At 50.7% G+C, this 15,388-nt stretch overlaps 3 protein-coding genes across 4 annotated transcripts in view; all 3 read left to right on the top strand.

Annotated features, from left to right (window-relative positions):
- Nucleotides 1-6,211, top strand: part of COL27A1 (collagen type XXVII alpha 1 chain) — a 143,700-nt gene extending 137,489 nt beyond the window's left edge. The window contains exons 53-61 of one of the 2 annotated variants that reach the window (XM_071766088.1): nucleotides 289-324; nucleotides 995-1,012; nucleotides 1,430-1,465; nucleotides 1,805-1,831; nucleotides 2,077-2,142; nucleotides 2,514-2,682; nucleotides 2,841-2,950; nucleotides 3,676-3,894; nucleotides 4,437-6,211. In XM_071766088.1, the coding sequence (XP_071622189.1) occupies nucleotides 289-324; nucleotides 995-1,012; nucleotides 1,430-1,465; nucleotides 1,805-1,831; nucleotides 2,077-2,142; nucleotides 2,514-2,682; nucleotides 2,841-2,950; nucleotides 3,676-3,894; nucleotides 4,437-4,583 (828 nt within the window). In that variant the 3' untranslated portion in view covers nucleotides 4,584-6,211. Of the gene's footprint in view, nucleotides 1-288; nucleotides 959-994; nucleotides 1,013-1,429; nucleotides 1,466-1,804; nucleotides 1,832-2,076; nucleotides 2,143-2,513; nucleotides 2,683-2,840; nucleotides 2,951-3,675; nucleotides 3,895-4,436 lie in introns of those variants that run through there. The other variant, XM_071766087.1, reaches the window with a different exon arrangement.
- A 1,320-nt stretch (nucleotides 6,212-7,531) lies between these two features.
- Nucleotides 7,532-9,761, top strand: LOC139806403 (alpha-1-acid glycoprotein 1-like). Its single transcript, XM_071765956.1, has 6 exons — nucleotides 7,532-7,709; nucleotides 8,109-8,251; nucleotides 8,522-8,592; nucleotides 8,861-8,962; nucleotides 9,201-9,301; nucleotides 9,498-9,761. Exons 1-6 carry the CDS (start codon nucleotides 7,554-7,556, stop codon nucleotides 9,558-9,560), a joined length of 636 nt encoding a protein of 211 aa, XP_071622057.1. The 5' UTR covers nucleotides 7,532-7,553; the 3' UTR covers nucleotides 9,561-9,761.
- Nucleotides 9,762-10,100: 339 nt separating this feature from the next.
- LOC139806470 (alpha-1-acid glycoprotein 1-like) lies at nucleotides 10,101-14,651 on the top strand. The gene is made up of 6 exons (XM_071766104.1): nucleotides 10,101-10,286; nucleotides 10,811-10,953; nucleotides 11,570-11,643; nucleotides 12,219-12,329; nucleotides 13,064-13,167; nucleotides 13,637-14,651. The coding sequence occupies exons 1-6, from the start codon at nucleotides 10,188-10,190 to the stop codon at nucleotides 13,745-13,747; spliced, it is 642 nt and encodes a 213-aa protein (XP_071622205.1). The 5' UTR covers nucleotides 10,101-10,187; the 3' UTR covers nucleotides 13,748-14,651.
- Nucleotides 14,652-15,388: the final 737 nt, after the last annotated feature.

Genomic DNA, 15,388 nt, shown 5'->3' with positions numbered 1-15,388 from the left:
ATTAGGTTTAAAATTATTAGGTTTAAAATAAGTGCAAATTTTGCATGACACTGCTCAGAGTTCGGTGCAGAGGCTGCTTCTGGCAGAAATGAAACCCAGTGAGATGAACATTGCCAAAACATCCAGTACCACTATTTTTTTGCCATGGGATGGGTGGGCTGATCTGGACACCTGAGCTGGTTTATTCAGAGACAAACTTGGGTCTTTGCAAAGAGTTTCTGGGTGGTGACACCCCCGGGCAGTGCAGCTCACCAGCAGTCACTGACAACACCTCCTGCACTTTCACAGGGGCCCAAGGGAGACAAAGGCAGCCGTGGAGGAACGGTGAGTGCTGGTCCTGGTTCTGGCTCAGGGTGATGGCATCAGGCTCCCACCAGGGCCAGAAATCCACACCTGTACACGTGTGCACGCCTATGTACACACACACCCACGTGTTGCACGTGTCTGCTCTGCTGTTGAAATTTCCATTTACTTGGACCCAATTACAGAGCACAAGCTGCCACCTTCCCATGTCAGCTGTGACTGGAGCATCTCCAGGAACAAACCCCAGGGAATGGCAGCTCAAAAAGCCACAGGCTGTCCTTGCCAGGGGCACAGGACCTGTCTAAACAGCAGTGTAGCTTTTGGGCAGCAGTGCCCTGGCAACTTCTTGCCTTCTGCTCTTTCTCTGCCCCCTTCCTTCAGGGGCTCTGATGGACTTTTACACCTTCTCATAGCTCCTTCTCACCATGCAGGGGATGTGTGAGGCACACTGGGTATGTGCTTTTCATCCTCCCTGTTGCCCACAGTGTGGGTTCCCTGCTTTCCACTTGCTTCTTTCAGCAAACAGGGATTGTTCCTGCATGTGGGGGCTTCATCCAGGCATCCCCCAGTCCTTGCTCAGGCACCTTGGGAACAGCACACAGCTGTACAGGGAGATTTTGGGGTATTAATGAACATCTTCTGACAGCATCTTCCTTTTTTTTTTTTTTTTTTTCCTTTTTTTTCCCCACAGGGTCTACAAGGTCCAAGGGTAAGCATTTGAAATCAGTTTTTCTGACTAATACCTTGTATTTAAATTAAACATAATATCTTGTATTTAAATAAAACAGTTGATTTTAGCAAATTTAAAGTTGTGGGGTGGGTAACTGTGCATAGGGGTAATGCAAGAAGTGCCTGGGGGTATGGCAATAAGGACAGTAAAGGAGTGAAGGGCTGGGGACAAGGGATGCAGTAGGAATGGACCAGTTGCAGACAGATGAACCCAGAGTTGGGAAATGGGGGAAACAGGGCCACCTCCTGTCTCCTGGAGGGCTTGAGGGAGAAGCTGCTGTGAAACGTCTGAATTCTGAAGATTTCAGCAAGGAACAAACTCATGCAGGTGACAGCCATGAGAAATGGCCACACAAACTGGAGACATTTCACTAACTGATGCCACTCTATCTTTTAGGGTCCTCCAGGCCCACGAGGACACCCTGGCCCTCCGGTACGTATATGGGGAAAGAGTTCAAAGACATTATTGAAATAAGTTAAAATTACTGCCTTGATATTCTCCTGGGGGACTGTGCACTCACTGGAAATTACAGCTTAGCCCCAGTCCTCATATGCAAAACTGTGTGTGAATGGATTAGTGTTACTCGTGCTTTAGGCCAAACCATCTCCAAGTATTTTATAGAGACAGCATTGTTGCCTCTCTCCCTCATCTGCATTGAGGGACTCCAGGGGAAAAAGGATTTCAAAAGGACTGAATATCTTTGTAAGAGTGACTGCTCATCTTTCTGGCTGATGCCCCTTTTTTTTTTTTTTTTTTTGCTTTGATTTCTAGGGACCTCCAGGAATTCCAGCCTCATTTGTAAGTTGCTGTTTTCTGTACATTTGTTAATGACCAGTAATAAGTCATGCAGAGCCAAGGTGCTGATGGGACATCCAGAAAGAGCTGCTGGGACCCTGGAGACACACACTCAGGTCCAGCAAGAGATGCTGTGTTAGCAGAGCAATGCTTGAGTCGCAGCCCTAGACCAAGAAGCATTTGCTTGCATTGGGGCATGTTCACCTTCTAACAACCTCAGTTACCATATTTTTTTCACCCCACATCAGCAGCAAGATGACTTTGGGGCAGCTTTTCGGACACTGATCGACTCGAACACCGCGCTCAAGACAGAGGTAGGAGGGTGGTGTGGAACTGGCTGGGAAGGGTCACAGCATTGCTTGTTCTTTTTTCTGTACTTAAAGTTTATATACACAAGGGTCTGGTTTCTTGCTGTTCTTGTGGAATAACTGGGGTTTATGCATGCAAAGATGAAGTTAGAGGTTGTGGTTCTGTTGTGTTACTCATTTGTGTACTTCAAACCCCATGGCATTGCCATCATGACTTCACCAGTGCTTCAGAGGTGTCTGGTTCAAGGGCACTGGGTCCCAGCCAGCACAGCCTGGCTTTGGCCCACAGAGTTTTCCTAAAGATAAAGAAGGGAACCTTGTGGTTACAGCACCCACTGTCCCCCGAGGCACCTTACTTTGCCTCCATTGCTCTCCAGGGTTACCAACATCCAGACTTTCTCATGCTGGACCATGGAGGGGAGATCTTTAAGACTCTACACTACCTCAGCAACCTCATTCAAAGCATCAAAAGACCCCTGGGAACCAAGGAAAACCCCGCACGTATTTGTCGAGACCTCATGAACTGTGAACAGAAGATGAATGATGGTAAGAGGCCCCCAGTGTTGCACAGACTGCATCCTCCTTAGGGGCCCAAACTGGTCTCCATCTCTGGGTCCAGTAATGCAGAAATAAAACCTTTGTTTTTGTCATTCACAGAAAAGGATAAATGTCCTTGTTAATCCCTCAATGTTCCCTTTCTTCAGGTACCTACTGGATTGACCCAAATCTTGGCTGTTCCTCAGACACCATACAGGTCATCTGTAACTTCACCAATGGTGGGCAGACGTGTCTCAGCCCCATCACTGTCTCCAAGGTACACACACAGCTCAACCCCAGTGCAGCATTTCCCATATTGCTGTTGGGAAATACACACCCTGGAGTGTGTTATCCCAAAACACTGATGGTGACCATTATGACACAGCACACTGCCTTCTCCTGGAGGCAGAGCTGGTGTAGCTGTAACATTCAGAACTTATCTCATGCAGTTAAAAAAATATATCTAAGGCTCTTGTCAAGACCAAGCAGTGTGTTTCCAGCAGTGTTTGATTAACCCAGAACCTCAGTAGAGGGCAGGAATTTTGCAAACATGCTGGTCCTACGTGCTTTGTTGAATTAACTTATGTTCAGGTCACTCTCACATTTTATTTTCTGCCACTTGAAAAAGTGAGGTCAGCTCAAATAGACAAGTATCCAGAGAAGTTAATGCTACAGGATTTTTTCTTGAGCAAGCACCCGTACCAGTATCTGGGTTCATCTACAGAACCTGCCCTTGGAGGGCCAGGTATTGAATTCAAAGTTTACCTTCTTTTCCTCCTACTTAAGGACCTGCCTGTTCTGAAAAGTAAAGGACCTGTTGTGTCCCCATGAAGACTTTCCAGACTGACATGGGTCTGGCCCATCCAGATCCAGTTCTGGACATCCATGCATGGCCACCTCCAAACTTTAGCAGAGCACAGGGGCCACCTTTACTGTCACATCTTGCACTGACCCTGCTGCCAGTTCCCTCCAGTTCCTCTGACATCTCTGTCACCTCCACAGCTGGATTTTGACATCGGTCGAGTCCAGATGAACTTCCTTCGCCTCCTGAGCTCAGAGGTGGTGCAGCACATCACCATCCACTGCCTGAACACCTCTGTCTGGAGGGAAGGCTCATCCGAGAAACCGTCAGAAAAAGCTGTGAGGTTCAGGGCCTGGAACGGGCAGATGTTTGAGGCAGATGGGCAGCTCAAGCCAGAAGTGGCAGCTGATGATTGCAAGGTATGTTGCTGCAAAAGAGAGGAGAAGTGGAGAGAAGTGCCAGGTGGAACCTGCTCAGGGCTCCTGTTAGACCTGTGCTTCTTATTCTCCCCAAGCAAAGGGGCAGAAGGGTCTGGTTTTCTGTTTACCATTTGAATTTTCCGGTCCAGGGTGCTATAGTGGCTCCTGTTAGGTAGCAAAAAGCTACGTGTCACGTGTGACAGTTCCATGGCAGAAGGGGGAATTGCCATCCAATGGTGGTGGCCTTGGCTCCTGCCTGATGCCACACTGGGTCCTGAGCCATGTGTCTGCAGTCCAGTCTCCCTGAATCAGGAGTTTGGGTTTGGTGATGCTGTTCCCAAGCTCGGTTCTCATTGACTCAACTGAGATAAAAGATTCCCCAAAATGCTTTCTAAGCCTTACCCCAGACCTTCTCAGCCCAAAGGGCAGCCCCTTGTCTCACACAGGGTGTTTCAAGCTTACACCTCAGTGAAACACATTCCTCTCCAGCAGGATTTGCCCCCCTATAAACACATTTCTCTCATTCCCTCCTCCCTCTGCAGATCAAGGATGGACGCTGGCATCGGACTCTCTTTTCCTTTCGGACACAGGACCCTCAGCAGCTGCCAATTGTCAACATCTACAACCTTCCCCCATCCCAGCCAGGAAAGCAATATCACCTCGAGGTTGGCCCCGTGTGCTTCCTTTGAACAAAGCATCAAAACCAGGCTCCAAGGCTTTGACCCCATGTTTGGCCTATGTCTTTACACAGGCACCTCTCAGCAGCAAGGACAGTTGGGCTGTATCTTTTGGGTCAGCTCTTGCTCTAGCCTTTGGCTCAAGGTCGCCAAGAACCCCCCCGTGATCTACTGAACTCAGCAGATCTTTGAAGGGAGGAATAACCAGGACGTGGGGGAAGTGGGTGTCAGTCGGGATGTGAACAGTGGAAAGGGATCAGGGGAGTAGATGTTGCAAGTGGATCCACACGTAAAGCTTTTTCCATGACCAAAGAAAATGTTGAGAGAAACCTCAAGCAACTTGCAGCGTGTGTTTTTCAGTTCCCCCCCCCCACACACACACACACCCCAGCTTTGTCTTACCTAGCTCCTGAGTTACCAAATGTTCTTTCCATTGAAAAGTGATTAAAAGATAGAGCTTCCCTCTCAGAGCTCGTTGCCTTCTGGATGGCCACGTGCTGCATCAGGTCTCCCAGGCAGAGCTGCAAGTTGAATCTGGCTGCTCTGTGTACCGGAAGCATTTTGATGTGCAATATTAGAAAAAAAAAAAAAAAAACAAAATATATATATTATATTATTTAAAGCAAAAAGGAAAAAAAAAAAAAGGAAAAAAAAAAAAAACAACTGAGAAAAACCTAAGTTCCTCCTTCCATGGGTGAGTTTAATCAATGTCCCTTCTCATACGGGGTGTTGGGGTAGGCGAGAGTCCCAAAGCCAAGAGGGGGGAATGGAAGGAGGAGAGGGGAGGAGATGGGTGCTAAAATAGAGAGAGGATGGGCTCGTCTGATTTGTTTCTACCTCTCACTGTGAAATCTCTGGTGCTCTTTAAAAATTGTGTTATTTTATATATATGACTTTAAACTATTTAAGGTTGTGAAGGTGCTACAATGTCTTGCCACAGACCCAAAAAAAAAACAAAAGCCCATAGGACCATCCCTCTAGGAAGGGAGGAGGTGATGGATCCACAGCTGAATCAGTCACCTCTAAAGGGATCCTTCAGTCACCGTGGATGTCAGTCGTGCACAGCAACTCAAACCTTGCCCAAAACAACTTCCAGGATATTTTAAAAGCAAATCTCCTTTTGTTGTTGTTGTTGTTCATCAGCACTTCACTGCTTTGGGAGGGGAGTGAGGGATACAGCTCATCTGGAAGCCTCAGAGAGAGCTATTTTTCAGTCAGTTGCCATGTGAGTAGTTTTGGCTGTAGTGGCGTTGGCCGGGCGCCTGCAGCGGGTCCCTGGTCTGAGCTCCTGTTTAAACCCAGCTCTGAACCCTTCTGCCTGTCCCCTCTGTCCAGACTGACAAGATGGTACCTTGTTTGCAGAACCCGGCCAGGTTTGGAGGGGTTTTGTTAAGTTTTGTAGAAATTTAGTCTCTATATGTAAATTTGGAGGACTTTTTTTTTTGTTGTTGTGTTTTGGTTTTTGGTTTTTTTTTTTAAAGAGAATAATTATGGTAATCTTTAATTCTATATAAGGAATAATATTGATGTAATCAGAGCTGTACTGTATCAGAAATGCTTCAGTGCCTCTTTGGAGTTTTCATGTCTCATATGGACTATGGATTTTATTTTTTTGAGGAAAAAAAAAAAGATATATGTGAGTCTCTCTTTGTGTATTTTTTTTTTTCACTACTGCCTGCTGGTTGGTTTCCAAGAACCATCAGAAAAGGTTATCAAGATCTGTCCCAAATACCTCACCCTGCATGCAGCCCTGCCTCTGCTCAGGAATACCTCACCCCCAGCTCCCCTTGGCCAAAATCACCTTCACTCATCCCAAAGTCACTCATTACTGCTTGCCACCTGCACACACACACACACTCCCACCCTTCCAAGGTTTTCCCTCTCTCACCATCAGTTTTGTGTGTTTTCTTGACGCTGGAGTTACCATTTGTTCTCATTAAAGCTTTTTTTTCCCTTTTTTTTTTTTTTTTTTTTTTTTTTTTTGTACTTTAAATAAATATTTAAAATTGAGGCAATGAAATGGGACTGACACGGGTTTTTTTCATGGGAAACTTGGTGGGTGAGAAGGGCAGAGATAACCCCCGGGTGCCACCATTGGTGCAAGATCCCAGAGAGCCCCACAGGAGCCCACCCCACACCCCAAAACCCTTCCCCTGGTCACAGCAAAACCCACCCAGCCCTCATGAACACAAGGCAAAGCTGGAATCCCCATGGCTCCCCACCCTGTACATCACCCACTGCCCTTCCTCATCCATATCCCCACCCTGACAGAGTACCAGAGAGCAGAGAAAAAAAATACTCTTTAAATAAATAAATCTTTTAAATAAACCTCTTTCATTGCTGAAGCCTGCATCAGATTGCAATGGCTCCAAGTGGACTTTAAACCTATTTTCTCCTTGCTTAGAAGGTCACCTGGCCCCAGCCCAGCCTCTGACCAAACCTTTGTGGCTGTCTCTGCTGGCACAGGGGGACACGAGGGTGACCAGACCCCCCAGCACACATGACCTGCTCCTGGGTTGCATCAGGAGCAGGAGGAAGGGGCAGTGCTGTGTTTGCTTTCCCCTTCCTGGCATCCCCCTGGAACAATTGGGTGACAGCACTGACCCTGAAGCCCTCACAGTGCCACCACACCCCATTGCTGTGGGGATTTATTTGCCCTGTGGAGCAAAGCCATGGCCAGGAGCTGTTCAGTGACCATGGGGCACCACATGCAAACACACGTGGAGCCAGCCAAGCATTTGGCCAGGCACCCACAAAATTAATCACAGTTTCTGAGAACAAGAGCCTGCAGTGGGCAAACGTGGGGCGTTTGTTTGTTTTTCTCTTTCCTGCTTGAGAAATCCAAGGTTTGGGAATAATTTCCTCCCCCTGCTATTGCTTCATGCTTGAGCAAACAGCCCCATGGTTCACTAAGCCCATCGGGGATGTCCCACTTTGCAGGCACCCCTATATAAGGGGCTGAGATGACCAACAGCCCATGAGATGACCAACAGTCAGAGCAGGAGGCTCCTCCTGGCTGGCCAGGTCATGCTGGCCACCCTCATCCTCCTCCTGGGGCTGCCCTTCGCCCTCACCGCCGAGGCCCCCAACTGCACCCAGCCCGTCCCAGTCACCTTCGGCAATGCCACCATCCCCAGGGTAAGCCCTGCCCTGTCCTCACCAGGACTCCAGAAGGAGGTTATGAACCCAACTGGCAGCTCCATGCTTAGCTCATGGCTTGTCCATGCTTTGTTGCTTTAAAAAAAAAAAAAGAAAAAAAGAAAATCAAGACCCTGCACAGGAGCGTGGGGTCTGGGTGAAGTTGCACAGCTCTGCACCTGTAATCTCATGAGAAGGTACCTGGGGGGGCTCCTGCTTCCATCTCCCCATGCAAACCAGGCTGGAGCACTGCCTTAGGGTGGAGGGGACGAAGCCCAGAGCCTGGATCACCAACCAGGGTGGCTGGTGGTCATGGGACAGCTGGGCAAGGTGTTGGCTTCTGCCCATGGGTGAAGCCAGCATGGCCCCTTCTCCAATCCTTCCCCATTCCTGCCACAGATCCTGGGACACTGGAACTTCATCGCCAGTGCCTCCCGGCACCCACATTACCTTGAGATGACTAAGGCAATGAAACATGCATCTTTCTCCTACTTTCCTGGCAGCCACGAGGAGGAGCTTGATGCCACCACAATTGTTAGAGTGTAAGGAAGGTGCTTCACACCCTCACTCAACTTCTCCATCCCAGGAGGGGCATTTCCACCCACTGACACCAGCCTCTGGGATAAGACACCCCCACTAATTTGGGGCTGGAGAGCAGCAATGCTAAATGTAATACAGCTGTGCAGCCTTGTTGGAGGGTTGGAGGTCTGAATACCTTGGGTTTGGCTGGGGCTGTTTGTCCTTGGGATTATTTTGGGGGCCTTTTGGGAGGGGTTGGTTTGTTTGCCCCATCTGAGCTCTCTGCCCCACAGGAACGAGACGTGTGTGGTAAAGAACACCACTGGGATCCAGCTCTTTCTGCACAACTTCACCATGGTGCATGGTAAAGCCCTGGGCAGGTTTGGGTTGGGAACACCACTTCCCAATTCTGCCCCCTGGTGTTTGGCACCCTGAGCCTCCAACACTGGGCCATTTTACACCTAAAAACCCCATGCAATAGGTACAGTAGTGCTATGGGACCCAACAGGGCCCCACTGGGATGTCTCATGGGGTACAGGGTATGAGCACCCCTGGGGTGCTGTCGGCTCTGCTGAGGCCTGTAATGGGGCAACAATCACCCACATAGGACCCCTTTTCCTTTTGTCTTCCAGTTGATAACCAACCAGCTTCCATGGCTGAAGTGATGCAAAGCGACAAGGACCTGCTAATCCTGAAGCACTTTCATGATGACTTCATGGGTCTGAGCCTCTCAGGTGAGTGGAGGCTGCCCTGGATCCATGGGGCACATCCCATCAATGGGAACAGACAGGCCCAGCTCTCACAGGCAGGGCAAAAAGCCCCTTTTCACCCCAATACAGAGAGGAGAAGGATGGGGAAGGGCAGCCAGTGAGCTTCCCATCCCCACCATGGCAAACACCAAGGAACAAAGCCCTCCTTGGAACTTTTTTTTGTTTTCCTCCTTCCCCTTTTACTGCCTCATTTCCCCGGCAGCACGAACGCTCAACGTGAGCAAGGAGCACCTGGAGGAGTTCAAATCCTATGTGCACTGCCTGGGCTTCACCGAGGAGGAGATATTCTTCACATCTGAAAAGGTCCATACTCCCCCCCTCAGCTGTGGCAGAGACCCAGGCCAGCTCCTGCCACCACCTGGGATGGGGGTCCTGGGGAAGGGGAGGGTGTAAGATCAGTTCCCCACCCCCAGACTCTCTCCTGGCTTGGTCATTCATGGCTCTTGGGGCACTCTTGGGGCAAGGGGGAACCAAGGGTCATTCTCCCCCTCTCCCACAGGATGCCTGTCCCCTGCCCTGGGACAAGACAGAAGGCGGCGATGAGGAGCCAAAGCCGGAGTGACCCCTGTGGGCTGGGTCTGCTGTTCCATCTTCACCCTTCCAGCCCTCAGCAGCTCCATCCACATCCTCCATCAGCCCCTACACAGGAACCTGCCAGCCCCAGCCTCACCACTTTCCGTCAAGCTTTTGTTTATATCTCCTGGGTAAAACACCCAGTTTCCCTGTTCTCCCCTGGACCCAAAATAAATCCCCTTACACCTTTCCTGTGTGGTTTTATGGCCTTGGCCATTGCTTTGGCAAGGAAGGGGAAAAGGTGGCTCTTGGCAGCCCCCCAAGGTGTGGGGGCTGTACCTCAGTTAGTGCTGAGGGGCTGCACGGCCCCACAGAGCAAGAGGGAACTACAGTGGCTGCTCATGGGGAATCAAACAGGGAAATTTGGGGCAGATTTTGGTTTCTAACTCAGCAACTACATTGCCCCTGTCACCCCTGAGCCATCGCTACCAGTGCCTGGCTCAGTGCCAGGCACAAAGATGTCCTCTGGGACAATGTCCCCAAAGGCTGCTGTGTCACCACCACAGAGCTGCTCCCTTCCCACCTCCCTGCGGGGCCACAGAAGTGAACGGCCGAGCGGGTGCATCTGTCTGTCCATCCCTCTGGGGCCTGGCTGCCTCCCGCCCGCCGCACAACCATGGCCGCCATCCTCACCCTCCTCAGCCTCGCAGCGCTGCCGCCCGCAGCCGCCCTCCCCTGCGCTGCCCCACACCCGGACAACACCACAGCCACCAAGGTAGGAGAGCCCTGAGCCCCAGGAGTGCTGCCCCATTCCTGCAATGAGTTTGTGAGTGCTCTGCCAAGCTTCAGGAAAGGGGAAACCTTCCCTTCCCACACACCCCCCCCACCCAGCACCTCCTGAGGCGCCATCAGCAGAACACCAGGAATGGGCGGGAAACGTTTGCTGCCCGACCGCCTCACCTCACCTCAGCTTCTCCATGGCCTCCAGCAAGTCACAGAGTCAACTTCAAAGCAGGGGGTCATGGGGCTATTTTTTAATGCAAATCCCCCATGGCATGGTGGAGCTGTCCTGGCACCCACAACCAACACTGGGCACCATTTCCCCGTCCCCCCCTCTGTGTCTGCACATACCTCATTTTGCTGCTGTCAGTGCAGTGCAGGAGGGACAACAGGCACAGCACTGAGGTAAAAAAAAAGAACCTACAATTTTGCCACGGGGAGGGTGGGTGGGAATCTGTCCCTCAAAGTTCTCCTCACAAACCCTGCAGCTCTCGCTGCCCTGCCCCTCTCTCCCCACAGCTCCTGGGGACATGGCTGTACGTGGCTGGGGCTGCCCAGCTCCCCCAGCACCTCCTGGAGATCCTGCTCATCGACCATGGATTCCTCCACGTGGAGCCCTGGGCCAGCAGGCAGGAGCTGCTCATGACCCAGACCGTGGCCGTGTGAGATGCAACCTCGGGTCCCTGCCCCAACCCCTCCGCTGGGGTCTTTCTGCCCCAATCCATCTCCTCCCACCTGCTGCCACCTTTTCAACATGACAAACAACCCAAGGAGAGGGTCTCTCCTGGCTGCTCCATGCGTGATCTCCCAGCCCTCTCTTCCTCACCACACCTTTTATGTATCTATTTACTTCAACAGCCCACAGGTTCAGACAAATTTTGCAAGGCACAGAGGTCTTGCAGGCACCAATCCCTGCAGATGTGGAGGACATAGGCAAGGGGAAGACCTTTCCAGAGGTCCCTGTGCCCCAGCTGCTAACTCTGCCAGGCACCAAAAGCTATTTCCTCCCCCAAGGGTCAGATTTTGAGGGGATGAATTTTTCTGTGCCAAGGCAGGCAGCTCTTTGCAGCTTGAGTTGTCTTGGGGTGGCAAACATCTCAACACCAAGGAGCCAGGACAAAGGCAAAGCTGAGAGCAGGAGCTGCCTGTGAAGGACACAAAACCACCGGGTTCCTGTCACACATGGAGCACATCCTCTGTGCAGTGACAGGGCCAGGTCGGGTGTGTTTCTGGTCTCTCCACTCTCCTTCCCCACCTCACCCTGCCCTCTCTTTCCAGGGGTGACCAGTGTCTCACCAACAACTCCACCTACTTGGAAATCACATCTGGTAACACCACGCTGGTGAAGTACGGTGAGCAGCACCAGTGAGCAGAGCCATTGGGGTGATCACCCTGTCTGCTTTTTTGGAAGGGCTGAGACACACAGAGGTCTTGCATCCATGTTTTACACCATCTGACACATTCTATTTCTGAGTGGCTTTGTCTGCTTGAAGCCCTTGTAGACCCTAAACAATTTCCCAGGGCCAGGGGCTCCATGGGTCTAAACCACATGAAGCAACACTGTGCTGTGGGCAAGGAGCAAAGGAAGGAGGTGGCCACATTTGTAAAATTGTTTAATAATCCTTCAGGGAAAGGAAGGGACCATGTGTGGCAGGTTTCAGAAAATTAATGAAGCCTCATGTTCTGAAATGGTTTCTTCCTCATGGAGGAAATGGGGTGAGTGATTTGGGGTGGGAGTTGGAACCTCCTGGGGCATGGTTTGCATCGACCAGACAAGGCAGCATTGCTGCAAGCATGGTACAGGGTCTCCCCATTTTTACAGCCCCCCCAAGCTAGGGGGTCAGGCACTCAGGGCAGTTTATCACTGCTGCAGCACCGAGTATCTGAATGTCATGCCTGTCCCAACCCTAATTCTGTTCTCACAAAGCCAAGACTCAACAAACCTTGGGGACACTGATGAACCTCAGCTCTGAAGATGTTCTCCTCATCCAGTATCAGCTGCAGAGGGAAAGGACATATTTGGGGCTGTATCTCTACGGTATGCAAACTCCATCCTAAAGTAACTTTAAATTATTATGGGGCAAAAGACACACTCATAAAATTATCAGCTAAAACCACACAGCAACTTGGTTTTGCCAACAGTCCCTGAGCCCATCGCTCCAGGGGTCATGGGAGTATTTATAAATCTCATTAAAAACTAAATCTCTTGGCAGAGCAGAAAGAGCAAGTTAAAGACCAAACCTACTTATACCATAAATATTCAAAGCACAGAAAACAAACATAATTCAGCATCGATATCATCATAAAAAATCTAAATATTTTCAAGCCAACCATGATTTTTCAGTACATACCTCCCAGGGCTGAGCACGTGGCTTTGCAGTGCTGGTAAAGCTGATCAGATCAACCCACAGCCCATGAAGCAGAATTCCAGACCTTGATAAGGCTGCCTGCCCACCACCCTCCCAGGCTGTGAGGCAGCTGTTGAAGAGGTCAAAACCACACAGACACCAACCTCAGTCTCAGCCTCACGCCCTGGAGTAGCAGATTGTCCTGTGACTCCCCAAAGCAGCCAGAACCAGGGCTGTTTGGAGAGAGGGTTAAAAAAAGATTGATGTCTGAGGTTGGTTTTGTTCAGGTTTATTGGACACCCCCGGCAGAGATCAGTGGCAGCACGGGGCAGGGGGGGCAGCAAGGGCAGGGAGGGGACACCAAGAGACATGACAAGGACACTTGTCCATAATTAACACCCAGGAAATGGTTCCCTTTTCCCAGCCCGGAACCAGAGCGTGAGCCCAGCCCATCGGGAAGGGTTTGAGCACCAGGCCAAGTGCCTGGGGCTGAGTGGAGAGGAACTGGTGTATGCACCATGGAAAAGGGTAAGTGGCTGCTGGGGGGGTGGGCAGAGCCCAGGAAGGGAGCTGACAGCCAGGGCTGTAGCTCTCCCGGCTGAACTTGGGGTTTGGAGAGAGATTTTAAGGTGGTGGGAATGATTTAGGGGACTAAGTAACCATAGGTTTGCTGCAACAGTGACAGTGGCTTAAAATAACACACAGAGATATGTGACCCCCACAGCAAATCCCTGCACCTGAATGTCTCCAGTGGGCCAGTGGGTTAGTGCCTGCCTCCCCCTGCCAGGGGGAGATGACAGAAGCATGGGATTGTTGCCCTGAAATTTCTCATTTTGTCCTGAAATTCCTCCTTTTGCTCTCCATCAGAGAGGGAAGGAGGGGGGTGGGGAGGGAGGAGGTTTGTTCACATAAAAAGGAGAAAAATACTCCTTTCTTTGGTAAATGCTCTGCTCCTGGTGCACTCACAGTTCCACTTGGCCCATGATTGTTATTTTAGAGGGAGCTGTGTCAAGTGAAAGAAGTTGAAGAAGGAGACAGCCCAGGCACGGAGCCCGCGGCTGTGGTCACAGCATCACCTCCCCCGGGTGCCCCCCAGGGGGATAAATAACCCCCCAGCCTGCAATAAACATCTTGCTCACTCAGACTCGATGCATCTTGTTGCTGGGTGCTGAAGTGCAGGGGTTCTGAAGAGCTCAGAAGTGGGGCCAGCAAAAAGGACCTGAACACCCGATTCCCCTCGTGTGCTGGGAACTCTCAGCCTCAAGCAAGGAGGAATCCCAGACAAGGTGACACTTGGAATCGGCACTGGCTCGGTCCCCATCAGCTTCCCACCAACCTCTGCTGGAAAAGGAGCACTAAAATGAAGCAGTAATAGCAGCCAACCAGAAGAGGGCAATCATTAACTGGTTTATATGGGCGTGCCAAGCATCCGATGAGTAATTGCCGTATCTAGGCGGCCAGAAACTCACCTTTAACTGGACGCTTCCCCTTTCAGCCAGTACAGACTGAGAGGAAGAAGGTGCTTAGCTAGAAGCAGCCACCCAGTTCTCTTGACAGAAGCTGAAGTAATCCAGCTGGGGCAGATGTTCCTGCCCAAAGCCCTTGGACAAGGCCAGAGCTCTCTGATAACATTCATTCACAGCAACATAGTTATGACAGCATTGAAAAATTATCCTTGGGCCAGAAAGGGAGGGGATGCTAACCCAACCCAGGCTGGATTTTTACTTCCCCAGATCACATTTCCTCATTTCCCAATAAGCTCAGCACCCTGGAGGCAAAAGGGTTCAAGTGCCAAGATTCCTGTTGCTCTCTGTGCCTGCTGTACAACCCCACACATCCCAAATCACACCCCCAGCCCCAAAGGAGGACAGCACTGTCACTGTGCTTGGGAAAGGGGAGGTGGGGGTGTATTTAAGAAGAGACTGCTTCTGCTGTGTGTAATTCAGAGACTAATTCAGGCTCAGCTCTAACCTGGTAATTAAGCACTGAAAATATCCTTCTTCCTTAAAAAGGAAGAAAAGGAGAGGAGCTGGAGGGAGCCCTGCTCCTCCCTCTGCAGCACCCCAGGGAGCCTTTGGCCCTATGCCTGCAGTCAACATGTTTTACAAGGTCAAGAACAGCCAAATCCCGCCTGGTGTCAGGGCACAAGTCCCTTCAGCCACATCGTGCCATAACCCCCAGCTCGAGGAGCTGAAGGGCAGGAGGGGGCAGCAGCGTGAGAGGGGATGCTGCCAGCGCTCCGGAAAGCCTCGATAAGCGCCTCAGCTGACACGGCTGGGAAACAGCGGCTCAGATTACAAGGACCCAGACTTCATGGTAGATTTATAGCTGAATAAAAGCCCTGAATTACAGTCGGAGACATAGGGAGCCCACAAACCCAGTCTGGTCTCTGCAGCAAGTCTTGTTAACCAAATCAGAGGCCACTCACAGGACCAGCTGTGGTTCCTCAATGACCTTCAAGGATACTGCCTGGTTGGGGTTTGAGAAAAAAATTGTACGAAGCTTTTCTTTTGAAAACTCTGTAAGCCAGGCTCCTTTGAGAGCCTAATTGAAGTGCAGAGTTTCCAGCTTTTCTGGGAAACTCGCTTCTCTGAAGAAGAGAATTACGGATACTGCAGAGATGAGCCAAGTCCAGCAACACTCAGGGATAACACTCAGTGTCTGAAATGCCCTGACTCATCACTGCCATCATCAGCCTTGAGCTCAGATTTGCTGGTTTTGACTTTAACAATTCTGTTCTCCCAGGTCC

Source organism: Heliangelus exortis, chromosome 22 (assembly GCF_036169615.1).
Source record: "Heliangelus exortis chromosome 22, bHelExo1.hap1, whole genome shotgun sequence".
In the NCBI taxonomy this organism is placed as follows: Eukaryota; Metazoa; Chordata; class Aves; order Apodiformes; family Trochilidae; genus Heliangelus; species Heliangelus exortis.
Note: the sequence above shows the minus strand (reverse complement) of the source record. Positions and strands in the feature narration are given on the sequence as shown.